Genomic DNA, 27,730 nt, shown 5'->3' with positions numbered 1-27,730 from the left:
TTTGTGAAACAGCCTGGGGGGGGTGTGTGGAACGTGTCTGGCTGTCCAAGTTGGAATAGGGCCAATCTGGGTGCTGGCTTCACCTTGTTTGGCCCTGCTCCTACAGCTCCCACCCTCTGTCCCTGGACTCTAGCCTCTTTGCTCTCAGTGCCTGGAGCCAGCAGCAGGTAAGGGTCATGGTGGAATGCCTGCTCTGTCCCGGCCCTGCTAACGAGCTGCCCAGACCCTGCTCACCCCACTTGATCTGGCTGCGAGCTGCGGCCCAAAGTCACCTTAAGCTGCCTGGCCGGGGGCAGGGGAGGGGGCCCTTTCAAGGCCTGTTCTTAGGAACAGGCTTTGAAGCTAGTACACAGCATAATATCTATAGTGCTGTTTTCAGTTCCCCTGACATTAATTACATTTTAATATATTTTCTATAATTGCATTTCATACTTCCTGCAGGAGAAAGGAGTTATGGGGACCTTTCTGACTTTGCCAGGCTGCCAGGAAATGTTAAGGTCCAGGCAGCTGGAATTCCTACCTGTTTGCAAGGAGGCACCTTCAGAAAGCTTTGCTTAGCTGAATAAAGTTGTAGCAGTATGTGGATCCTAAGCAATGAAAGGCTTTGAAGGAGGGAGCAACTGTAGAATCATCTTAGCTACTGATAATTGAGCTGCGGTATTCTATACTAGCTGTAGTTTCTCAGCTGCTTGAAAGGGCAAAACCCATGTCGGGTATATTACAATAAGCTAATTGGGAGATTTCTGTGGCATGAAGTCAAGCCATTCTCTGGGCTAAATGAAGATGGAAGAATGCTGGGAAAGTGGGCAAATGAGAGCAAGATGCAATTTTTGAAGGAGAAATGCTGAGTTCTACATCTAGGTCACAAAAATGAGAAGGGTTAGGAAGCAATCACTTACCTTGCTAAATGTCCTTAACCCCTGTCTACAACACAATATAACTCATGTTCACTTTGCATCCAATAAATATTATTTGCCTTTTTTGGTGTATGCACTGGTTCTTAATTCATGTTGATTCAGTTCAACCGCATTTTTGTTCTTTTTAACTTAGGAAGCAGAAAAATATAGAACAGAATATAACAAACTTCGTTATGAGCAAGCTTTTCTCAAATCACAATTTGAACATCAAAAAGAAGAGCATGGCCGAATTTTAGAAGAAAAAAAATTAAAATATGAATCTGAGGTAAGAAAGAAAATAGACAAACAATATGTCTTTTTTTTTGAACCAGGCAGAATTTAATGTGGATAGGTAATTTACAGTACAATCCAATATATACTTATTTAGAAGTGACTCTGTGGTCAATAGAGCTTACTACCCAGTAAGCAAGCATGTGTTCTGCTGGTAGTGTGGTGGTGCCCAGCCCACAGTTGGCTCCACTATCCTCAGTTCAGCAAATGCTTTTCCTATAGTGGCTCCAGCCTGGTGGAACTCTTTGCCAGATGACATCCGGGAGCCCATAGCACTGTTCTGTTCAACTACCAATAGGTAGCAAGACTGGAGAAAGATAAAGAAGACTTGCATAGCCAGCTTCTTATTGTTGATCCGTCAAGAGACAACAAACGAGTGGAAGCACTGCTAAGAGAAAAGGCCCAGCTAGTCCAGAAATTAAAGGGCTTAGAAGCTGAAGCAACAGAACTTAGAGCCCAGAGAGAAAACTCTGGTATGCAAGCAGAAAATGTACGAAGGACACAATTACGTCAGTTAGGTGAGATGAAAGCTGCAATACGATCCCTGGAGGTAAGTTGTTCTCATTGTTTTCCTTTTCTGTGTGCATGGACAGTGTCCAGGGGGTGTAAGTAGAATTAGGTTATAGCCTCCACATATTCTGTCTTTAATTAGATTGCTTCCTTGGAAAGGAGTACTGGAAATATGAATGGATTATATAGAATTTGTTATAGTGTTGCCAATAATTACTATGTAGAGTTTTTGAGGTGAGAAATGTTATAAGTGATTTAGTGCAGAGAGAACAGAGATATTGTTGTTCCAGAAATTATATACAAATACCTTTAGAAAAAAAATATTGATTAAGTTACAATGTAACATTTGATGTACCATTAATATTCTATTTAATCACTTGCTTGCTGTTGTCTGTAATCTAGTGCCTAGACACTACTAGATGCTTTATGAGAAATTATGTCCCTATTACAAAACAGTGTACAGTTTAAGATATGTTAATGTGTAATTTATGTTCTCCTTCAGTGGGGGAAGTCCTCCACACTGGTTAGGTCACGCCTCCAACTGCTCCTTGCAGGGTAATGCAAATTAGCAAGCCTTCTGGGATCGTGGTAGGCTGACCCCTCCAGTCCTGTTGCCCTGCAAGCTCCGAGCAGGATCTTAGAAGCTGAGCTCCTTGATCTGCAAAACAGAAAGCAAACAGAATATGCAAAATTCCTTCACTAAGAGGAAAATAGCCTCGGGGGCAGAATCTAGAAGGAAGGAAAGGTCAAATCAATTGGAGGTGAAAGAGGCTGCAGAAGCCCAGAAACGGTCGGCTATGCTGAATTCAGGGAAGCAGCTGAATTCAGGGAAGCAGCTTTCATCTTCTCCAGCTCCGTCTGCAGGCTTGCAGCCGGAGAATTCCCTCACCCCCGTTCTGGCTGAGCGGGGAGGGGAAGAAATGGCCCGGTTGGAGGCGACCGCGTCTCCTCTGCCTGAGAGACGCGACGCCCCCGGGCAGAATACAGCCGCACCCGGGACCAGCACTGAGAGATTACAAGAGCAGGCTGGTAATGTGTTTGTAACAGGAACTATGGCTGGGCTGGGAGGTGGGGCAGTGGGGCCCCTCTTTCTACAAACCTCCCTTGCTAGAGCAGAAAATGTGATGGCTGCAGATAACACCAGCACGCCGGTTTTCCCCGCCTTTTTAGTACCCTCACTGGCAGAGTGGGGGGGGGGGGGAAACAATGGCAGACTTTGTGGATTCCACAGTCATTAGCTGCTCCTCCACAAGCCCAGACTGCAGCCAGGGTGCAAGAAAAGTCCCTCCCACCCTCCCAAAATAGACGGAGGGAGGGAGCAGGGGATCCAGAAAGAGAAAAAGATCCTCTTTAAGATCTAGGAGAACAGCCTCTTCCTCTAGCAGGAGACCAAAGAGGCAGAAAGGGAGGATCTTCAGTCAGCAGCTACATCAGTTACAGTGGCTTCAGACAAGGAGGATGGGGAATGGTCAGGGACAGATTCTGACTGCAAAGAAATCTCCTCCAGACTTTTTCAAGCAGAACATTTTCAAAGACTTTTGAAAAAGGTCACTAAAAGTCTCAATTATGAGGAGGAGACTGTGACCAGTTCTGCTTCAGGAAAGACCAGGAGATCAGCTAACTTGGATACAAGAGGTTTCAAGAAACCCCCCAATAAGCTGACAGTATACTCATTTGCTGATGACTTTGAAGATGTCATGAGAGCTGAATGGGCAATTCCTGGTAGTGGGATATCCTTGCATTCTGTAGCCAAAAGATGTTATATGCTTCCAGATGAAACCATGCAGGATCTAAAAATACCAGTGGTCGATGCTCCTGTAGTGGCTATGTTATCAGGAGCAGTACTAACCAAAGATGGAGATAACATCCTAAAGGATCCTGTAGACAGAAAGAATGAGACTGTGTTAAAGAAAGCTCATGAAGCCAACTCCTTAGCTATCAGGGCAGATGCAGTTCTTTCTAATTTTGCCAGAGCAGCAGTAGTCTGGACTGATGACTTGTTGCAAGATCCAGAGCCAGACCCTCTAAGGTTGAGAAGATCTCTTTTAAAGATCAAAAGAGCCTGCCAGTTTGCTGCAGATGCCTCACAAGATGCAGTGCAGTTCTCAGCCAGGGCACAGGGGGCCAATATAGTAGCCAGGCGTAATCTTTGGCTTAAACACTGGAAAGTGGATACCCTATCAAAATGTAATCTGGCAACGGAAAAATTTTCAGGCAGACCTCTTTTGGGGGAAGGTGCGCTAGACAAAGTCTTAGTAGAGACCAAAGAGAAGAAAAAAGCAATGCCATCAACTTCTCAGAAGGATAAGGAATTTAAAAAAAAAGAAATCCTTTCAGTCCTTTCGTTCGTACAAGTCTCAAAGTACCCAGAGATATAGTTTCAGAGGAAGACATTCCTTCCCATACCAGTCTAGATACCAGAGACCCCAGTATCAACCCAACAAACAAAGGGATGGACATACAGCATCCAAAAAAAAAAAAAAAAAAAAATCTACAGCACGACGCCAGAATAGGAGGCCGGCTTCAGAATTTTCTTCCTGCATGGCAGCAGTCCACTTCAGACAAGTGGGTCCTGTCAGTTGTGGAGCACGGCTACAAGATACAGTTTGTTCAGACACCTCCCTACAAATTTGTGTCGTCCCCTATACCGAAAGAGGAAATGAAAGCTTCTTTAGTACAGAAAGCTATTCAACATTTACTGGACATTGGGCCGATAGAGGAAGTCCCAACATCTCAGAGGGGCAAGGGCGTATATTCTATACTGTTCATTGTGCTCAAGAAGTCAGGAGAATGGAGGGCAATTCTGAACTTAAAGGAACTAAACCTATTTGTCAGAAAACAGAAGTTCAGAATGGAGTTCCTTCGTTCCATTCTACAGGCACTTCAGGTCAACGATTTCATGGCTTCTTTAGACTTGAAAGAAGCCTACCTACACATTCCAATACATCAAACTTCCAGACAATTCCTCAGATTTGCCTTCAGGAACAAGGATTACCAATACAAGGCATTACCCTTTGGCCTCTTTTCCTCTCCAAGAGTTTTTACCAAGGTGATGGTGACTTTGGTTGCAGTTCTTCGACAAAGAGCTGTTCACATTTATCCGTATTTGGGCAACGTTTTGCTGAGGGGGGAGAGCCTCAGGGAAACCCAGAAGAGTGTAGAGGTTACAGTACGCGCACTTCAAGAACATGGGTTCTTGATCAATTTTCAGAAGAGCAATCTGACACCATTCAGAGAGCTGATTCACTTAGGCACTCTGATCAACACCAAACAAGCCAGGGTATTCCTGACTCCAGACAGGGTGAGGAAGGTGAAGGATATGGTGTCAAAGGTTTGCAAGACAAAAATAAATAAATAAATAAATAAAATTAAAAAAAGTGGACTTGATGCTCTTGGCACAACTGCTAGGCCTCTTGATAGCAACCATAGAAACATTTTCCTGGGCAAGGTTACACCTCAGACCACTGCAATGGACATTACTGCCATTTCAACGTCAGATCATCAAAAAAAGACACAAAATGATCTTCATCTCAGAGAGACTGAAAAAGGATTTAAACTGGTGGCGCTCGAAGGCAAACCTGACAAAGGGCCATCAGATTGGCGCTGGTAGCTTTTCAGGATCTACTCCAGGACCAGTATGTCCTAGTCAAAACAGACAACGTGACAGCCAAGGCACATGTGAACCGACAAGGGGGCACAAGAGCGTTGATGCTACACAAGGAGGCAGTGATGGTATGCCAGTGGGCAGAAAGCCATGTCCAAGGAGTGAAGGCTCAGCGTCTTCAAGGCACCCAGAATGTGATGGCGGATTGGCTGAGCCGCAAGGATGTGGATCCGACAGAGTGGTCAATCAACAAATGTTCCAGCAGATCATCCTTCGCTTTGGAAATCCAATAGTGGATCTGTTTGCCACAGCAAAAACAAAAAACAAAACAGGAAAGTGAACAGATTCATGTCCAGGTTTCCGGGAAAAGGGTCAGAAGGCATAGATGCTCTTCTCCAGAACTGGCCGAAGGGGCTTCTCTATATGTTTCCCCCAACTCGACTTGAACAAAGGGTTGAACAAAATCAGAGAGGATCAGGCAACTGTAATACTATTGGCACCCTGGTGGCCAAGGAGACCATGGTTCTCGGACTTAATACAACTATCAGTAGAGAACCCATGGACCTTGCGCCAGTGACTCCAGATCTGTTAAGCCAGGGGCCACTTTGGCACCCAGATCCTCAGTGGTTAAAAATGACGGCATGGAAATTGGTAGGGAAGCGCTAGTAGAGTCTGGCATTCCCAAAGAGATTGCGGATGTAATGTTTCATGCTAGGCGTCCAGCAACCAGGAGAATATATAATTATACCTGGCTGGCCTTTAAGAAATGGGCACGGAACCGCAATTTGGACCCGATGAAGCCGTCTCATAAAGATATCTTGGCATTCTTACATGAAGGTAGAAGTAAAGGGTGAAGGCCTAATACGCTGCGACGTCAGGTGTCAGCCTTAGCAGCGGTGTTGGAGTTCAATGGTCTAAAAGGCCTTGCAAACAGTAAACTGATCAAAAAAAAAAAAATATCTCAAGGGGGCAGCTCAATTAGCAACACCTGTCCAACATAGGTTTCCGACATGGAACCTCTCAAGGGTGCTTCAGGCGCTTACATTTGAACCCCTAAAATCGATAGAATTAAAGTACTTGTCTTGGAAAGTGGCCTTTTTGATTGCAGTTACAACAGCAAGAAGGGTGTCTGAACTGGGTGCCCTATCAATTGCCAAAGATCTATGTATATTCCGTAAACGGTCTGTTTTGTTATGTACAGATCCTTCTTTTGTACCAAAAGTCAATTCAGGGTTTCATTTGAACCAACAAATAGTGATTCCGTCATTTTTTCCAAACCCTTCAGGGGAAACTGAAAAGAACTGGCACAAATTAGAGGTCAGAAGGGCACTGAGATGTTATATCAAAAGGACTCAGGCCTTTAGATTAACAGAGGCCTTATTTGTGGCTTACGGCACAACAAACATAGGTAATAAGGTATCAAAGTCTACAGTGAACAATTGGATAAGACTGTGTCTCAAGCAGGCTTATGATTCACAAGGGTTGAGTTGTCCAAATAATATCACGGCGCACTCAACCAGAGCCGCAGCCACCTCGGCAGCCTTTAGAACCAGAGCCTCGATTGAGGAGATTTGTAGGACAGCTACATGGTCCTCCTTTACTACTTTTGTGAGGCATTACAAAATTGAGGCTCAGGAGGAGGAATTGGTAACCTTTGGCAGACGAGTCTTGAAACAGGTGGCAGGTTGAATCTGTAAGACGTATATACATAAGCCCACCCTATTTAGCTTGGTTACATAACCAGTGTGGAGGACTTCCCCCACTGAAGGAGAACGAAACATTGGCCTACCTGAAGGTTTCTTCTCTTCAGTGGGGCGAAGTCCTCCAATATATTTACCCTCCTCAATAGGTTGTGTTGCAAAACTGGTGAAAAGCAGATATGTTATGAAAAGTTGGTTTTCATGTTAATATTGCTGTTCATGTTTAAGTTCAATAATTAAGGAAGTTAAATGATTCATAAAGTTGGTTGGATAAGAACATTATTGGTTGGAGCTTGGCTATTCCAGGCCTGGAGGGGTCAGCCTACCACGATCCCAGAAGGCTTGCTAATTTGCATTACCCTGCAAGGAGCAGTTGGAGGCGTGACCTAACCAGTGTGGAGGACTTCGCCCCACTGAAGAGAAGAAACCTTCAGGTAGGCCAATGTTTCGTTCTGATAGTTGCAATAGACTCCAACCAGATTTGAGGACTAAAATATATATTGCAGGTACAATCCTGAGTGTACATCTGCAAGTAAATTGCTGTAATATCAGTGGAAAGTCCTATTCCTAAAGCTTTTTATACAGAAGGATCCAGGATTCTCTTTCATACAGCAACTTAAAACATGCTTTTCCTAATTTGAAGGCAGAGAAACAGTCAGTTAAAATGCAGCTTGAGCGTGCTGAGAAAGAACTTCTGCTGAATAATGACCAAAATGCAGTCTTAACCAGCAAACTGCATAAAGCAGAGCGGGAGATCAGTGCTTTGACTACGAAAGTAAGTGTGCTTTTATGGTTTATAGGCTGTATTTTCAGAGCTCTTACAGGAAATATTATTGCTAAGTATCTCTTCAGAGACATACTGTCTCCATTCACTTATTATTTTATTTTTCTTTCTTTGCTTGTCATTCAGTGCTTGCTTACTATGCTTGAAAAATATCTCTATTCTGTTCTCTGACACAAATGCTTAAGGCAGCGCTGACTTACAGAAGGTCCGTTCCCCTCCCCAAATCTTATCTTCCCAAGGCTCTACGTCCCCAATTCTCCAGGAATTTTGCAACATGGAATTGGCAACCCTAGCAATTAATAGTAAAATACAGGTAGAAACAAGAATATATAGTTATGAAATACCCAATGCTTGGACAAAAGAGACACTAGAATGGTACTGAAGGGGTAGGCTGCCATCTATTTCAAAATGCCAAAACTGAAGTTGCCTTTTTGTCTAGTGGAGCCATGGGAGAGTTTGCTAGCATAGGGATAACCAGCCATCATCAACAATCAAATCTGGGAAATCCTAGGTGCCCACCTAATGAATCTGCGGTATTGACATAAGTGAAAATTTGTTTCCAATTTTTTATACTAGAACTGGATTCCACCCCAATCCAGTTGTATAGAGTCAGTTTCCTCAATGGGAAAAATAACAGGCAAAAAACACAATAATTATATTAACACAGAGGGACCAAACCAAATCTGGTAACTGTAAGATGAGATGAGTTACTGAACAGAGAGAAAGTAAAGCACTTACCAGCTAAGAAATAAATAGAATTATTAGTTAATACAACGTAGTTGAGACCTTACAGGGACAGTATTGTTAATACTCCCATCCTGAATAACATTTAAGGATTTCTCAAGCCTAAAATATTTGTGTAGACTATACAATGTTGTAAGAAAACAATTGGAATCCTACACACAGCAAAGAGTTAATACTCACAGATGGAGATTGTTCTAATGGAGAACAGATTTATCATTTGTATACTTTCCAGCAGTCCTTGGTAATCTAGTCTTTGTTCTTTATAGGGTTCTATAGTTACATTCTGCTCTTCATCAGATATGACGTGGGAAAAGGAGCCTGGTTCTGAACTGAAAGAGCAATAATAAAAATAGTAAAAACTGTACATAGCTTGTGGCCAACTCCATTAAGGTAGGAGGGGAAAGGCCATGGACCCCCTCCTGAGCTCCCAGAGGTCCATAGACTCCTGGTTGGGAATCCCTGGTTTAAACAATAAAGCTAGTGATGGGCCTGTTGTTAAGAGCCTAGGGAGAAGTGAGAGTGTCCATCCCCTCCTTATTTTAATTTTTAAACAATAGTTTTAATTGCTTAAAAAACTGCCTTTCAAAGCAAAATTCATATTTCTGTTCTTGAGTAATCTATAGCAGCAATGTTAGTGAATACTTAAAGTGATGATTCCTTAATATAGAACCCATGGGTGCCATGGAATCACCTTCTTCTCCAAAGTAAAGAACTGATCCTGGTTTTCCAGTTTCCCACTGAAGCACAGAGTGCCTCACAAGACCCTAGAATGTGGTTTGGCCCATTTGGAAATAGCTGATTTCCTCATAGAGGAGAGGCTTGATACAGGATCTTCCAGAGTTTAACATTAGCCTTCCACTTTTTCAGTGGTGCCTGCTACAATTTCCCAAGATACAATAAGTGCCCACAAGTTCATCAAGGTTGGGTCCCCTAGTGTAGAACAGTCATGTGATGAATGTGTAGATTCAAGCAGTCATCTCTAAACTGCTTCAGACCAACACACCTACCCACCTGAGTCAATCTTCTAACATTAATAACAAGCACAAAAATGAATAAAGTGGAGATTATAGACTAGGCTTTCTCAACTAGGGTTTTGTGGAACCCTGGTGTTTACCGATGACTCTGGAAGGGGGTCTAAAATGTCTGGGTGTTAATTAATCTTTTATATATTTTTAAAATTTGTTAAACATTTCTTTGGTGATATGACCATATATGATCATGTCAATTCTCCCCCCCCCCCCCAAATGGTCAAAAGTGGGCCTGGAGGAGTGGGGAGGGGACGGGCCCTGTGTGGGCATGTACACACAGCTATGCTTCCCAACCATTTTCTGCACGATCACACCACTTCAGGGGTTTCTTGAAGGCCAAATTATGTTACAGGGGTTTCTCAATGGTAAAAAAGTTGAGAATATATGTTATAGATTAATGGTTAAGGAAAAATATATACCCAGACTTTCCCGAACTTATATTCCAGTATGGCTAAGAGAACGTAATGCAAGGTCAGGCATATAATGGGTGGTATTTCTTGAGGTATGTGGGGTCTAGGGATACAGTCTTCAGGTGGGATCTAGGTATAGGTTGTTGAACCTTTACCTTACTATAGAAAGGCATTTATTTCCTTCTGGACACCCTGTCTGGCTTGACACTGATGCCCATGAAACGCAACAGTATGAGATCTGAGCAAATCACGTGAACATAGCCTACATCTAAGTGTATGGATCTGGTTCACATGTATATTGTATTATTTATTTTATTTATTCGTATTTTTATACCGCCCTCCCCGAAGGCTCAGAACGGTTTACATATAACTGAAACTATACATAAAACCATACATATAATAATATTCATATTATTAACTGGTATAACCGGGTAACAGTTTAACATAACAGTATAACATTATAACAAACAGTGGTAACTCAAATAGGTCCAGGAGTCTTAGTGGGTTTCTGGGGGGAGAGGAGGGGCAGGGACCCTGCAGATGTTGGTTGGTTGGTCTGGCCTCAGCCAAATGCCTGGTGGAAGAGCTCCCTTTTGCAGGCCCTGCGGAACTGTTTTAGTCCCGTCAGGGCCCTGATCTCCTCTGGGAGCTCATTCCACCAGGTGAGGGCTAGGGCAGAGAATGCTCTGGCCCTGGTCAAGGCCAGGCAAACTTCTTTTGGGCCAGGGGCCAGTAGCCGGTTGGTGGCAGCAGAGCATAAAGCTCTTTTGGGGGCATAGGCAGGGAGGCGGTCCCTCAGGTACACTGGGCCCTGACCGCGTATGGCCTTGAAGGTCATTACCAGAGCCTTGAACCTGATCCAGAATTCAACTGGCAACCATTGCAATTGATGTAGTATGGTCCGGATGTGGGATTTCCACGGTGTCGCTGTAAGGATCCTGGCGGCTGCATTTTGGACCAGCTGTAGTTTCCGGGTCAAGGCTAAGGGCAGGCCTGCGTAGAGCGAGTTACAGAAATCCAGCCTGGAGGTGACCATCGCGTTAATCACTGGCTAGGTGTTCTGGGGCCAAGTAGGGCGCTAGTAGTCTGGCTTGGCGGAGATGGAAGAATGCCAGCTGTGCTACCTTCATGATCTGGGCTTCCATTGTGAGGGAAGCATCCAGGATCACACCCAGGTTCCTGGCAGAGTGAGCCATAGTGAGCTCTACACCATCCAAGGGTGGGCAGGTGCGCTTCCTCACATGTATAGAATTTGTGTATATGAATTACTAGCCATCCTAGCCCAAAAACCAGGGATTATTTGCTCCGTATAGGAACAGTAGCCCTGTCATTTTATCAAGCAGGTATACGAAATTCCTATTGTGTGCAACATTTCCAATAGTTCTTGCATAGGAAGGAACAATCCACCACCGATCACAGGGCTCTGGAACTAGTAAATAACATTGGATTCTGGAAATGCTCTCAGTGAGCTGTGAATCATAGATTCTGTTCCATGTCCCCAGAGAACTATCTTGGGATTCCAGTAGCCACAGAACACCACATTAACTTTCTGATAGAAAAAGTACCACCCAAACAGTATTCTTGATCGGTGTTAAACATGAATTATTATGGCTGCATGTTTTATATGGTTTCTAAATTGGATTTTTGTTTTGTTTTTATTGTAAGTCATATTGATGATTATTTCACATTCTAAAAGCCATCTCAATGAGATCGTAAACTGCTTGAAAACACTGCCTCTAACCCTTCCTGAAAACTACTATGAAAGAAACTGAAATTTGCTAGCAATTTCTATTCTATTCTGTAGGTTGAAGAAATTAAGCATTCAAACAAGCTTCAAATAACAGACATCAAGCTAGAAGCTGCACGAGCCAGGAGTGAGGTAGAAAGAGAACGAAACAAGCTTCAGGCTGAACTAGATGGTAAAATGTCTTTACAGTCATCCATTATTTTTACAAGAACTAACCTAAGAAGCACTACTAGGCAGCAGAAGGAAGGACTGTTTTCATTATTTCATTGGACACCTCATTATATTGAAGGGAGAACATTAACAAAGATTAATGTTGGTGACAGGCCTCACTATTATAGGCCAACATGGACAACTTAGTCATTGGCTAAATGATCATGAATATAGTTATTTGTGATTCATTTATTTGAGGAGCACATTTTCACCATCATTCCTCTGTTTGACTTGTGAATATTTATATAAATGCTTTAATTTGATCTGTCTTTAATAACAGGTACATTACATTTTTGTAATGGTACAGCATTTTTGTGAAAAATGCAAACAAAAAAACCTATTCCTACATTTTTTAATCACAGGAAAATTTGTGAGACTTTTCCTGGGAATAGGAATTTGCAGTCCTGTAAACATCTATCAATACCTTACTCCGGCTATTATGAATTATAAACCAGGGTAAATAGTTGAATATTATAAATAGTATTCACCTCAGCCAAAGTTAAGCACTTCTAAATCTCACTGGTTTCTACAGGAAGGTGTTGTTTAGCTTTCTCAGGAGATTGGTGAGAAATAGGGACTCTTCAGATGTCAAGAAGAAAGGAGATGTTGTTTGGGGCAAGATGAATTTAGTTTAATTCTCAGGTGCTCTTCTCTTGGGTCAAACTGCAATTGGACTTATTATTACTATTATTATTAGATTTCTTTCCCGCCTCTCCTGACAGGCTCGAGGCGGGAAATAAATTATCATTATTATCATTATTAACATTATCATTATCATTATTGGATTAAGGAATTTTTCAATCTAACTCCAGTTTGTGATGTTATCAGGATCTGGGTACCTTAACAAACTGAGTTTTGTCTAGTGCCTCCATTAAAGCACTAATGAGAATAATGAAGCAAGCCCCAACTTGTTAAGGCAGGCTTTCTCAACCAGGGTGTCATGAAACCCTGGGGTTTCTTGAGGGTTCCGGAAAGGTTTCCCGAATGGATGGGATTTAATTAATTTTTAATATATTTTTAAAATTCATTAAACATTTCTCAAGTGACATGATCATATGTGCTTCTCTCTGGGAGCTGTGGAGGTTTTTAATTGCAGGAGATGAAAGGCCAATTATAACATGGGGCTATAGAAAGTGGGGGGGGCGATGCCCCCCTCAGGAAAGCCAGTGGGCATAAGGGAAGCCAGTCAGTGGACTTGTGGAGGTAGGCAGTCATAGGGCTGCTCCCGGGCTGCTTAAGGCTTGATTGGGGGAAAGTCCATGCCTCTAGGCCTCTGGAGACCTGGCTCAGCTTTGTCACACAGTTGGGTCACCCAGGTCTGAGGCCTGTCCAGGGAGCTTGCTCCCCTAGATAAACTGGCTGCTTGGCAGGATGGACTCGGGGCATCACCGTCAGCCTACTGCTACCCTGAGTTGGAGGGAGTCACACCCTCCTAGTTGCCCCAAGACAGGTGTCCCTGGGGGCCCAATTGCAGCCTATCTGTGAAGACCTGCTGATAGTGGCTGCAGGCTCCTCTGCAGTCTACAGAGATGGGACAGCAGTATGTCACTTGCAGCTGTTCCTGCTATCAGCCCGCCCACCCATAACCTTCCCCGGAGCAGCTGCCCATGGAACTGTATCACCACACTTGGCGAACTTCAGGGGGTGGAAGTGGCTGCAGGAGGCAGGTGGGCCACAAGGCTGGCCTCTGTCAGGCAGTGGCCACGGATGCAGCAGGCTGCACGGCTGGCCTCTGTCAGGTGCCACCATGGCTGGCTTACCTCCGGCAGCGGTGGCTCTAAGAGGCATATGAACTGCAAGGCTGGCCTTTTTTAGGCAGCTTCCTGAGCTGCAGGGGGCGGCCAGGCTATGAGACCAGCCTCGGGGGTCAGGAAGAAGCTTCCTGTGAGTAGCCCTGCAAAGGTAGGTTGCCTCGGGAGAGCAGTGCAGCCGCATGGCCCTCAATTGGCATGGGATGTTTCTCACTAACAGGAAAAAGGCAGTCCGGGGTGGTCACCAATTGCCAGGCAGATCTGTATGACTTCCTTTTATCTCTTGCTGGGACTTCTCCACCGAGAGCCTATTACCTCCAGTTTTAAGGTGTGCGTAATTACAGTCATAAACCAGGAATTATTATGGGGAGATGGGCAGTGGGAAGCATGTAGCAAGGCAACAAACAGGGGAATATTGAACTTCGTTAAAAGTTATTATTGAGTGTGAAGAGTTAGCACGGTGAATAATAGATGTCTCTAGCAATGCAGGATACTAACTTTTAGAATTTATAACACCAGAATTACGTTCAGATAATGAAATATTGAAGACAACGTTAGAGCGACACAAAGTGCTTTTAATTGAAAAAGATCGTGAGCTAGTACGCAAAGTACAAGCTGCAAATGAAGAAGGTTTCCAGAAGCTTGAAGCATTGCAGGAGGATAAGTAAGTACTTTTGTGCATTTTGTTGTCTAGCCCATTCATTCATTCAATTTGTAGTGCATCACTCCCATACAGTGGCTCGTGGCAGATAACATCCATACCCCTAAAACAATTATAAAACCAGATAAAGATCCTCCCCTGGCAGTGATAACATAGACTCCCTTCCCCCAGCTCTACAGGCCTCTTAACTAATGCCTAAGAGGCAACAACAGGGCTAGCCCAATGACCTGGCTGGCACATAGGGTGGCAGAGTTAAAAATGGGGAGCAGTAACAGACTCCTGCCCTATTACTGGATACTGTGTATCATATCTCAGCTATAAAGCCTTGGTAGTTACCATTAGCTGATTAATTTCTGTTGCACTTTTGAATTTTGAAAATGCATTACAGTCATTCGATATACAGCCTTCACTGGTTGAAATTAGTCTTTCCCTCTTCCAAGAAGCTTTTTGGTAGCATAGCATTTAGGGATGTTCATATTATTATTACTATAATATTTATATTTATTTACCACCCTCCCCAAAGGCTCGGGGTGGTTTACATAAAACGGGAACAATACAGATAACTCTTTTACAGTTGTTAAGCTTTTTCACTTCAATGAAGATCATATTTCAACTGGTAACTTTTTTCTGCTATCCCACTGGAATAAAATTCTTGGAGAAAGCCTCTCTCTTCCAAGGAGCCTCTCTCTTCCTCCTTGCCAAATAACAGATAGTTGTGGGAAAGCAGCTAAGTTGGCAGACGGAGGCATTTGGCAAAACTGTCCAAGAAAAGTGGGAAACGCAACATGAGTGTAGGTCATGTTTATATACTACAGCTCATCAGGCAGACATCATGTCTGGCAGAAACTTAGACCCATCTCTGTCCTGGGCAAGTGAAGAATAGGATTTGGTGAGTGTCCTCCTTACAGAACTGCAACATCTACTTCTGCCTGTGACATTGATGTGTGAGTTTTGACATTTTGCCCAAAGATGAAACTATGTTATGAGTATTTACATAATGCTAAGTGGTTTGTTTTTGTAACTGGAATAATACCCACTGAGGTGTAGTGGTCTTGCTGTGTTCTACAGATAATTGTGCACACTCAGTCTTCTTAATGAAATGCAAATAAAATATGTTATGTGTCCCCTTAGTGACAGCAGCACTTTATTGCTGTACTAGCTTCAAAGCCCGTTCCTAAGAATGGGCTTTGAAAGGGCCCCCTCCCCTGGCCCTTGGCCAGGCAGCTTAAGGTGGCTTTGAGCCACAGCGCGCAGCCGAATCCAGTGGGACCAGCGGGGGCTGGGCACTTGTTAGCAGGGCCGGGACAGAGCTTCTTAGAAGGCAGTCAGCAGGTTGGGAGGCCCTCCTTAGCAGGCCTTCCGCCATGACCCAGGGCCCTCTCCCCTTACCTGCTGCTGGCTCCAGGCACTGAGGCTCGTTTGAGAGCAAAGAAGCTAGAGTCCAGGGACTGAGGGTGGTAGCTGCAGGGGCAGGGCCAAACTGGCTGCACCCTAATTGGCCCTATTCCAACTTGGACAGCTGGGCACATCCCACCCCAGGCTGTTTCACAAATATATAAAGGAACCATGGATAAGCATGTTTCCCCTCCCATAAACATTTGCAGCATTTCATACATGGCAGGCAGGCAGAACATTTGTCCCAGTACCCAAGAACATGAGCAAACAAGGAGCCACTGCTTATATTGAATCGAAACCTTTCGCAATCTAGTGATCTAATAATGTGATCAATGTAAACACTTTGGAAAGGCAGGCCTACCAGTGTAAACCACTTGACAGGATCTACGTAGTTCTGCTGCCTGGTAAACATCACTTCACATATCTCATCACTGGTAACTCTTAAAGCAAGCAGCCAGGGCAGTTTCTAAGTTAGGCAGCTTCAATAATGGCAAAATCCAAATATTTGTGAAAATCTGTTGTTAAACGTTCAGTTTTGGTTGCTTAGTTCAGTTTGCTTACTAAAAGAAGTTTTGGATTTTGGTTAGTTAAATATCTGAACACACATACCTAATTTTCATGAAGTGGGTGGCAGGGCTGGGCTATTGAAGACTTAAGTAACGTGATGAAATAAAGATTATAGCTGCCTTTCACAGCTACTAATATTGCATAATGGTTTCAGACTAGAACTTGAAACCAAATTGGCAGAAATGGAGAAAAACAAAATGGAGCAAGAATCTGAGAGACAATTGGAAAAGGATCAATATGAAAAGAAGACATCTGCTCTGCAGTTGGCAGAAGAGTCTTACAGAAGTGAAATTCAGAACCTTAGGTAATCTGCAGTGAGTACAATAGTAACTGGGCATATATTCCATGCCACATAAATATGCATAGTGAATGTAGATCTTAACACCTAACAGCTTGTGTGTAAATTGGTAAGAAGTTGTTTCAGATGCCTGTTTCGTCATTCCCATTTAGTAATCTGTCCTTCCATTCAACATTGTTTTTACCATTTCTGCCTGCTATAAAAGTTCTCTTCTTTTAAGGACTTTAGCTCTTGTAATGTATCTTTTGTATGTCCAACCACATTGTGACCCATTCATAATTATCTACATGTTGCAAAAGAACAAATGAAATTATTATATTTCTATCTTGCCTTTCCTCTTGGTTCAGATTAGCAGAACCAGTATAGTAAACAAAGACAAAAGAAAGGAGAAACCTAATTAGTATTGGAGGCATAGATATGAAATAAAGATAGTAACCAATACTGTTTGGCATGGGTTTTCTAGGCTGTGTGGCTGGAATCTATTAGTTCTTGTCTGCGATATTTCACCAGTAACTGTGACTGACTTCTTCAGAGGTAGAAGATGGCAAGATGGGAATCTCTTTGTGCCAAAGCAGGAAGCTGGAGAAATTGGCATGGCACATGACAGCCACCTTTCATCGTTCTGGAGTTCTTTCCCCTCGGTTCTTTATGCCACTGTCTTATCAGATTTTAAATTTCAAAATATCAACCATATATAAATTGTTTTGTATTTTTTTTAAATATACTACGTTGTGTTACCTTTGTAGGCTAAAGCTTCAACAGCAAGTTATTAATTTTGAAGATCTTGAGAAAGAGAGAAGCGACAATGCTAATCTTAAGCAGGTGAAGGCTTGATGACATTTTTTTTGTCTTTTTGTAATAAAGCATTTGACCATTCAGTGTTATTCAGAAGCCAACAGATTTAAGGGAATTTTGTATTTGTACGATCCCATTTGGGCTTGCCAGTTTTTAAGAACTGATAATAGAAAAGAACTCTGCTGGATTAGAGGGGAAGCCTATTATGTCCAGCATTCTGTTTGCAGCAGCAGCCAACCAGTTGCTTTTGTGAACTCACAAGGCAGGCAACAATACCGTGGCTGGACACATCTGGCTTGCCTTCTTGAGTTTTGACAAGTAACACAGAAATCATATATTATAATTTTGTTTTGTCTTTGGCAGCACATCCAAGATTTTCAGCTTCGCGTGGCTTCACTTTTGCAATCCAAGAATGACTTGCTGGATTCCAATCAGAAACTCAAGGAAATGCTGGAAGGATTCAAAAATGAATGTCAGAATGCAAGGAGTCGAGCAGAGAAGGCTCAGTCAGATGCAGAGAGGTACACGTTATGTCTTAATACGAGCCATGAGAAATATTGTTTGCCTCTAGGAGCCATTTTAACACGATTGCCTAACAATGCCTAATCTTAACCTTACTTTAATTATAAAAATTATATCCTGCTTTTCTCCCATAGCAGTTTTTCACACTGTTATCTCTTTACTCTAGCATAATTCTTATGCATTCCACTTAAAGAGGTGGACCAGAGAAAAAGTCTCCAAAAAGGCCAAGATGGATAGTCCAACTGTGGGGAGTGATAGCTAGTATCCTAATACAGTGGTCCCCAACCTTTTTATCACCGGGGACCACTCAACGCCTTTTACTGAGGCCCGGTGGGGGGGGTAGTTCTCTCAACCACTGCTCTCAACCACTGCCCTAGCGCTCTGATCGCTATGGTAATGTTTAAACATCCCTTCAAAATAAGATACAGACATGCCACAACAATGAAGTGTGTTGTAAAGGGCTGGGGGGGGGATGAAGTAAAGGGCTGGGGGGGGAGAAGGCGTCCTTCGGGGCCCACCTCCAATTAGTCGAAGGACCACATATGGTCCGCGACCCACAGGTTGGGGAACGCTATCCTAATAAGTCTGCCTGATGGTATTCTGTGACATCATAAATCAAAACTTTTCAATACCAAATAATAAGCTTTAGATTGATTCCAGCCAGTTTTATTGCTTAGGGTATTCTCTTCCATATTACTGTCCTCATTGCTTTTTTCCATGTAGGACATAACCTTTGTTTGTTTGTTTATATTTCTATGCTGCCCTTCCATACGGCTTTATAGTAGATATAAAGCAGACCATTCCTTCCTGTCTTACCCGTGAGAAACTGGGAGAGACTGCAATAAAATCATAGTTGAAATTATCACAGTGAAATTACTAGGTAGCCAGGTGATCTTTGAGATTTCTGAAGCCCTTGCTTAACATGTAGATCTTAGAAACCAATAATGTGAAAAATGAAGCTAGATTATCAACTGATCAATTTTCTCTGTTGCAATAGCTTTTAACTATTATTTAAATAATGACTGATAGCTGTGCTTTGAAAATATGCACACCAGGGTCCCCAAATTGTGCTCTTGGGCACCATGGCAGACGCTTACCTTTGTGACCAGAGGTTTTTAGAAAGTAGGTGGAGCTTTGCCTGACAAGGCTTTTTGTTGGCCATTGGCTGTGCAGAAAATTGCTTCAGTAACAGTTCTGACATTCCTTCTCTTCTAAGGAGGGGAAACGTTTTCATCATTTGTTGATGTAGCTTCAAGTGATTATATACATGCATCAGATACCACACACAGCACACATTTCACCTCTAGGAAAATATTTTCCAGTGGTTGCTTATCTTGTGTTTTTTTGGGTCATTGCGTAATGTACATGAATGTGTGACTGAGTTATCAGTTTCAATAGTGAGACTCTGGGATGTGTCAAGCTCAGCATTTCAAGATGATAGCTTGATTAAGTATTTATAAGCAGTTCTTAAGTGCCCTTGACAAGTTGTTATTTCTGGAGGTCAAGAGTTCACTTAATCCTTATTGATTTATTTGGAAACTTTCTTAATGCTTTGGAAGAAATCTTATCACATGCACCCTACCCACATCTACAAGGAACTTTAGATGTAAGAAAAAGTGGATGAGCACACTGTTTCACATCTTAAAGTGATATTTGGTGGGTTTTAAAAACTGAATTTGATTCCTTTGAACTTTTTACTTGCACGTAAGTACTTCTCTTGTGGCGCAGAGTGGTAAGGCAGCAGACATGCAGTCTGAAAGCTCTGCCCATGAGGCTGGGAGTTTAATCCCAGCAGCTGGCTCAAGGTTGACTCAGCCTTCCATCCTTCCGAGGTTGGTGAAATGAGTACCCAGCTTGCTGGGGGGTAAACGGTCATGACTGGGGAAGGTACTGGCAAACCACCCCGTATTGAGTCTGCCATGAAAACGTTAGAGGGTGTCACCCCAAGGGTCAGACATGATTCGGTGCTTGCACAGGGGATACCTTTACCTTTAAGTACTTCTTGGTCTAGGAAGTCTGGGCCTAATTACTTCACTGCTTGGCAAGTGGTGATGTGCTACAGTTGGAGAGTTGTTTCATTTTCTAGACCATGCAGGGGGGGAAGAGAAAAGGGGCTTTTATTTGGGTCTTTTCTTCTAAGGGTTCTTTTGCATGAGAATGCTGAGTAAACATCTACGGGGGTTTTATTTGCTGCCAGTGTTTTGGAGAGTCCTGAGGTGAAATTATCCCTGCTCTGGTAGGCCCTCCTCTTTGTTGCCCCCCTAAGTGAGTGGGCAGCAGAGGGAGAGGAGCCTTTCTAAGTGCTGGCTTCTACCCAGGGAAGCTGATGGCCTGACACCATCCCTATAAGCTGGAGATCTTAATGGGATGTTTCAATAGCCAATAAGTCTCCAAGACAATTTCTTAATACATGAAACCTTTCCAGGTTTATTGCCGTAATTGCTGCATGTAAGCGGATGCCAAAAGGTAATTTAAATTCTATTCTTGGTGTAGCTAGCACAATGCTTCCCATGTGTAATGAAGGCAGGCTTTTTCTAAGGGAACTTTGGAGACACATAGCAATGACTCAGGTAGAGGCACAATGAAGAAGCCATAAACAGAGAGACATGGCAGGATTCTTTATCTTCTTATTGGTTGGCTGGAAGAAGAGGCCAGAAGAGAATCATGCCAATGCAGCAGCTCTGTCTGTGGGGATATGGACATTTTTAATTATATTATTTTTTCTTTTTTGGGGCTTACTCGTATTCTCCTCTAACACCTGGAATTCTGCTCCTTTCAGATGGCCTTCCCACATCACTAAGTAAAAAAGGTAAAGGTGTCCCCTGTGCAAGCACTGGGTCATCTGACCCTTGGGGTGACGCCCTCTAGCATTTTCTTGGCAGACTCAATATAGGGTGGCCTTGCCAGTGCCTTCCCCAGTCATTACCGTTTTACCCCCCAGCAGCAAGCTGGGTACTCATTTTACCGACCTCAGAAGGATGGAAGGCTGAGTCAACCTTGAGCTGGCTGCTGGGTCAAACTCCCAGCCTCATGGTTACTATTTAGATGGAGGACTATCTCACCACATTCACTTACCTGCTTGCTCAGCTCATCAGCTGAATCCCTGCTTCTTGTGCATTGCTTCCTGAACTACCTCTGGAAGTCTATCTGGATTGAACCGCAGTTCATCATCGATCTTCTGGGCAGTTCCACATGGACTTCTCATGCACAGTCACCATGTGTACTTGCACAGAAGACACTCGATGAACAAGTTACAGATAAGTGCAACCCTGTTTTATTAGTCAGATGCAACACTAAGTTTCCCCCCAGATATTGCATGTAAAAAGGGAGGGACTAGACTTACATTCACTTACAAGGGAACTTATAAGGTAGCAGTTTTATGTGTATAATATTTTAAGGGTGTCATCCGTAATTAGTGATCTCTATCTTATTTAGTTAGCTACATCCATACAGCAAGCACCCAGACCCCTGAGGTGCTGGGTGGGAGGGTTGGGGGTAGGAGGTTGGGGTTATTAGCTTGCCACCAGTTTTTATATTGTTTTTACATTGTCGTTCTGGGGTTTTATATTTTTTATATAAGTATATTTATACTTTTTATGTGGGGTTTTTATGACTAACCCACTGCAAGATGGTTTCTGATAGTGGCGGAAAACAAACCCAAATAATAAACAAATTCATTGGGACTCAACACAGTTTACATCATTCTCGTCTCCACTGAATGTTCATCATAACTGTGAGGTAGGTGAGGCTGAGAGCGTGTGAGTGGCTATTTGATCTTTCTAGTTTGTTATGGATATGATCATGATGGATGAGGTTTATATTTTAATTGTTTCATGTCAGTTATTGCATTATTGATAGCTGCCTTGAAGAATAAAATATCTTCTTAATAATTAATAATAACTAAGAAACTTGTGGGTTGTGCATGTGCCCTTGCCTTGCTTCATGTGCCATATCCTCAGAAAGAGGACTGGCAAGGATGTCTCTGGTGATTAACTAGGAGGGATCTGGCTAACTGGGCTAGGCTTGCAGTTGCAATGCAACAATTGTTAATTTTTCCTCTTTAGAAATTTGGAAGACAAAAATGTGGAATGGTCAGAGGAGAAACGTAAGCTTATTCAGCGCATCATCGAGGCAGAAGAAGCACATGAGCGGATGAAAGAGAAATTACGTCGGGCAGCAGTTGCTCAGAAAAAGGCATGTTACCCGCTTTTGGGGAGGGCAGTATATAAATAAATCAACAAAGAAACAAACATATCCCTACCTGAATTGGTTTATCTCGTGTTAGGTGAACTATGCCTCTGTATTCTGGTTCTGATTTGTAGCAGACTGACAAGCCATCCTAAGCAGAATTATACCCTTCTAAGCTCACTGACTTCAGTGCTTAGGATAGGCTATACTCATTTTTCCATAAACAAGAGGGGGAAAACCATGTAAAGGAATTAAAGAATATTATCAGACAACTAGATGAATTCTTCATTTTGTATTTATTGCTCAAACATTCTAAGAGCGTATAAAAGAAAATGCTCCAATCCATCAGTTCAGTAAATTAATTCACTAAATTCATCAAAAGTTAGGCTCAATCACTGGTTACAGAGAACGTTTAAAGAAGTATGTCACTATGACAAAGTGCTTCATGTTCCTAATCCTAACTGTGATGACTGACCTCATTGAACTGATGACAGTTTTAGGCCGAAACATTTTTTTTCATATACTCTCAGAATCTTCAAGCAATAAATAAGAAATGAAGAACTAGTTGTTTTATTATAATCAATTGCACCTTACTAACTTTTCAAGCATAATATCTGTTAATGACAAAACTTTTTTGAATTTTAAATCTAATAAAGATTGTCATGAGATAGTTAATGAGGTTTTAAATAGTTACACATTTACAAAATTTTATACAGAATCAGTACTCAAATATTAGATAATAAATAAAATTCTTGTTTATTATACTAAAATAGATTTTTTTGCCCAACATATTCTTTCAGTGTAACTGTTACAATAAAACAATGGTATTGTTTTCTAAATAATATGAATATTTTTCTATCCCTAAGTAGTTTATGAAAAATTAATGTAATCGCCATAAAATTCCAGATCTTTCTTTTCCAGGTGTCCATTGAAGGTTAGTGATCTTGCTTCCAATACTTAGGAATGAGAAGTTTGACACTTGTCAACAAATTACATCTGAAATGATTATAATTTCTTTCCATAACCCTGAATATTACCTAACTGGGCTCCAGTGGATAATAACACTAATGTTTATATTATTAAAAAATTGGGACTTCATGTAATAGTAACATTTATGAAGACCCAGTAGATGAATAGCATCCTTAACACTAGCCATTTCCAGAGCCAAGCAGTTTCTCAATCCTGATGGGAAAATAATATCACCAGCAAAATTTTTAAAACAAATGTCTTTTGAACCAGTGTCATTAGTGGACTCATCTATTGCAATTCCCTATAGGTGCAGTCCCACCAAGCACCTGAAAATGTTGACTGTAAATGCTCTTTGCATTTACAACTTCGAATAGTCCATTTCAACTATTGGATTTGAAACTATCCTATATAACAGTCGTTTCTTACTTATTCAAACTCTTGTTTAAAATCTGTTGAATTTATAAAAATACTTTCAAATGCAGCTTTTAGTGGAACAGTGCATGTTGAAATTTCAAGTAAACTTTAGGTAAAACTCTGTTTGTGTATTATTAATGGGGCCAAGAATGAACTAATACATGCCAGAGAAAATTATACATTTTATATATGACTACTTTTTCCTGCTTTGAGGAATGGTAGAGGACAGGAAGGCCTGGAGGATCATTGTCCATGGGGTCACGATGGGTCGGACACAACTTCGCACCTAGCAACAACTTTTTCCTGCACAAAGATTCTCACGACCCAGTTATTTTTTTAGAATTCTGCAGATTTGCCTCATCCTGCATTCCAAAGCAGTTAAACTACACAGAAAAGAAAGTTAAGGATTCTTGTACCTCTTGAGGCGCACTTGCTTCTATATTTCTGTAGGGTCTTTGCAAAGAATGTATGTGATACACCAAAAGTAAATCCTTGTATACAAAGGGATATAATTTCCCCTCCCAAATTTTTCCACGTCTATGTGCCATATTTTCAGAGTTATAGGATTAGTTGCTCAGTATTATATTAATGTTCTTTGTCCATATGCTTAATTTGATCTTTTTGGGGTCAGATTTCAGCTTAAGACTAATGGAGGAGGAAGTATAATATTGCATATTAAGGCACTGAGGATTGTCAGTCAATAATGGTATCCCTAAATGTATAATTTATTATTTACAGAGAAAGACACTTAATGACCATAAGCAAAAGAAACTGCTGGAGAAGATAGAGCTCTTAGAAGCCAAGAAAGAAGAACTGGAAATTGAAAAACAAGTGTTAAATAGGTAATTTTAGCTATTATTTATCAGATTGGAGTATGTTTCAGAAATATGACTGCCAGTATGATAACACAGCATTGCTGCCTGATTAGAGATGCAAGTTACTTCTGAAGAAGGTAATTTTAAACTCTTGTGCTGGAAAGATAATGTAGCATCTTTTATTGTTTATTTTAGACAGACTGTTCCGTTTGAAGAACACATTCGCCTTCAGAAAAGACTAAAAGATTTGCAGCGCAGACATAATGAATTCCGTCAGTTAATTCTGTTCCCCAACATCTCAACCTTGAATCCCAGCAATTTATTGTCTTCAACTGTTGTTCCTGGGCCTGAAGCATCCTTCTCTCATCTCCAAGTGGGTGACTCATAAAAAAAAAAAACACACCCAAAGGATCATTTTACAGAGCAATTGCAATCACATAAACATTAATAAAAGCTTTAAAAGCTGCCATGGATGGGGTTTCTGAAAATTTTGAATTAGTTTGGGATAACTTAACTTTATATAACATATATACTTGATTATTATTTGCACTTTAACATAACAGATACATACAATCCAGTGTACATTAGGAATTTAAGTGATAGACTCAGAATCCAAATAACTTTAGGTTATGCTCAAGAGCTTAGAGCAGCCCTTTTCAACCTTTTGACCATGGAGAAACCCCTGAAATAAATTTTCAGGCTTGAAGGACCTGTGGAAGTGATGTCAGTTGGTCATGCCTCCCTGCCTCACCCAGGAAGTAACTTAACCACCTGCACCCTTTGCCCTCCTTTTGCCCCTCCCTCCACCTTTGCTACTACTATGTTGGCTTTGCCTCATGCAGGCCAGGAGCTGAGAAGACAGCCTGGACCACCCACAGCACACCATAACTGACTCCCCACCCTTGATTTCTTTAAACCCATGGCCTACACACCAAGCCCCCTGGGCAGAGGATGTCAGTTCCCCAGCTTGTGACCAAATCCATCAAGGCAGGAGAAGAAAGGCCACAGACCGCATCTGGAACTCCTGCGGACTCCTGGGGGGGGGGGGTCAATGGACCCCTGGATAAGAATCCCTGAGTTTTGGATATAAGAATCCCTGAGTTTTGGACATAAGAATCCCTGAGTTTTGGATATAAGAATCTCTGAGTTTTGGATATACCTATGTGAAGGTTTTGTTTTGAGAGTCAGCATGATGTAGTGATAAAGAGCAGCAAACTCTTAATCTGGAGCTCCATGTTTATTCCCCACTCTTCCACATAAAGCCTGCTAGGTAACCTTGAGCCAGTTACAGTTCTCTCAGAGCTCTCTCAGGCCTACCTACTTCTCAGGTTGTTTGTTGTGAGGAGAGGGAGGGAAGGTGATTGTAAGCTGCTTTGAGACTCTAGAGTAGTTAAAATCAGGATATAAAAAACAATTCTTCCAGTGCTCTTATTCTACTTTGAGCCCTTGTCCTATCCTAATCTGCATTCCAAAGCAGTTTCAGTGGCTTACAGCAAAGTCTTCTTGGATGGGCAGATCTAGCACTCAAAAAGTGATTTCCATGTTAATTTCCTTTACCTAATATAATTTATACAAATCTGAACTTTTGGGGTTAACCACTCCTAGCTGGCCAATGCAGCAAGAAAATAAACCAGCTCTCCAGGTCAAAATGCTTTTTAAATGTACTTTTCAGTGTATTGAAGCACATACTTCCTGCCTCCACAGCACATTGTGTTTATAAAAAGACACAAGCATTAGAATAATTGCCTTTTTCACATAAAACATCTCTATAATAATCAGCATAAAAGTATTTTTCATAGTAGATGTATCTATAAACTAAATATCCTTTGGTTAATTTCAAGGAGGAACAGCATCAAAGAGAACTTTGCCTTCTTCGCAGACGGTTGGAAGAACTGGAAACCACACAGAGAAAACAGTTGCAAGCACTTGGTGCTTCTACCGAATGAGTTATCATTAGCAAGTTCGAACTCTTAAGCATATTGAAGAGGATGATCTACTAGTTGGGGACTCTTAAGTATGCTTTAATACTGAACTATTAACCATTAATACAGATTATTCCTTGCCAAAAGCATTCAAATCTCAATGTGCCTTGAACCAGATGAGAGATTTAAATATATTTGTTGTTTTGTAACATTTTGAATTAAAGATTAATTTCAACCTACAATAATGCAAACAAAAAGACCAACTGTTGAAAATGCCTTCTGATTTCAGGTTATAAAGATTATAAATTTATTTCAGATTATATGTCTTTCTACATCTTTTCCTCACAAAGTTTGTTAAGCTTTTGTATGCACAAATTCCTTGTAAAATCCTTATTAACTCTCTTTTTCATCAATAAATTATTATGATTTGGAAGTGGGCATCAACTTTGTCCATAGACTACAAATGCAAGTAGAATTTTGGGATACTAGTTTTATAGCATACTTGATAATTATTTGCACTTTAACATGAGCAAAATGGGATTGAGAGAGATTATTTGCACTTTAACATTATGGGATACTGAGAAAAAATATATCAAACTATGTATGAATATTTGTTTTTACCTTTTTACAGAAATATTTGTATGTTATGCAAATAAACATTTTTGTTAAGTGATGAATACTGTCTATATACTATAAGCAGTGTGTGGCCTCTATTTGCAGATAGTTAATCCAACGATCAGGGCCAGATGGACACAGAATAATTTTCCAGCAAATTTTGGAGATTCACTAGATTTGCAGAAAAAACTCAAAATATTTTTTTAAATTCATGGAAGAGTTGAATTCCCCCCCCCCCCCAAGTAAAGTAGATGTACACAGACCTGAGGCAGCAGGAATGCTGGGAGCTGTGCACTTACCTTTGGCAGTCAGCAGCTGTGTTGGGAGATGTTCTGGATCTAGCGGTGACGCAGCTCAGGGCTCCATGGTGAGTCCAGCAGCATGGGTGGCATGCTGCCACCAGCAGATCAGCCTGGGAGTTGGGCCAGGGCCTGCTAGTGACAGAGGTTTAGTCCAGGAAATTCCACTGGACATGGGTCTGGCAACAAAGTGTGTGTGTGTGTGTATGGGGGTGTGTGAATCCCCCCTGTGCAAGAATTGTGGGACTATACTTGTTCATTATATTTCTAAAATCTATTTCCTGGCTTTTGTGTTTTATTTAGCAACAGGAGTAGAGATGGTGACAGGGTTTTCTGCCTCCAGAGTGCCTTCGCTTGTTGAATGTGCTTACATTCTCATTATCTAAATCTAAAATTGCTTTATATTTGCCAGTGTGTAACAGTTGAAGTATGTAGCTCATGACCCGACAGAAGGGACTTGCCAGTTCACCTGAGGATCCCAATTGTAAGTGACAATTATGTGAATTACAATTCTGGAGGCTAGTTTTCTCAACTGATATATAAACATAAGGGGACTAATATGGATTCTAATGAGTGTACAGACGGTTACTTCTGT

The 27,730-nt window shown here is 41.7% G+C and overlaps 1 protein-coding gene across 5 annotated transcripts in view; it reads left to right on the top strand.

Moving 5' to 3' along the window:
- The window catches only part of CEP83 (centrosomal protein 83), a 34,591-nt gene extending 7,674 nt beyond the window's left edge, over positions 1-26,917 (top strand). For 4 of the 5 annotated variants that reach the window (XM_077339054.1, XM_077339056.1, XM_077339057.1 and 1 more), the window contains 12 exons: positions 1,051-1,182; positions 1,486-1,737; positions 7,645-7,776; positions 11,772-11,886; positions 14,195-14,339; positions 16,453-16,602; positions 17,343-17,418; positions 17,755-17,912; positions 21,978-22,107; positions 24,223-24,326; positions 24,495-24,672; positions 26,141-26,917. In XM_077339054.1, coding sequence (XP_077195169.1) covers positions 1,051-1,182; positions 1,486-1,737; positions 7,645-7,776; positions 11,772-11,886; positions 14,195-14,339; positions 16,453-16,602; positions 17,343-17,418; positions 17,755-17,912; positions 21,978-22,107; positions 24,223-24,326; positions 24,495-24,672; positions 26,141-26,245 — 1,677 coding nt within the window. In that variant the 3' untranslated portion in view covers positions 26,246-26,917. The remainder of the gene's footprint in view (positions 1-1,050; positions 1,183-1,485; positions 1,738-7,644; positions 7,777-11,771; positions 11,887-14,194; positions 14,340-16,452; positions 16,603-17,342; positions 17,419-17,754; positions 17,913-21,977; positions 22,108-24,222; positions 24,327-24,494; positions 24,673-26,140) is intronic. The other variant, XM_077339058.1, reaches the window with a different exon arrangement.
- Positions 26,918-27,730: the final 813 nt, after the last annotated feature.

The sequence above is a fragment of the Paroedura picta genome, chromosome 5, assembly GCF_049243985.1.
Source record: "Paroedura picta isolate Pp20150507F chromosome 5, Ppicta_v3.0, whole genome shotgun sequence".
Classification (NCBI taxonomy): Eukaryota; Metazoa; Chordata; class Lepidosauria; order Squamata; family Gekkonidae; genus Paroedura; species Paroedura picta.
The sequence above is the reverse complement of the archived record's forward strand: the minus strand, read 5'-3'. Positions and strand labels throughout refer to the sequence as shown.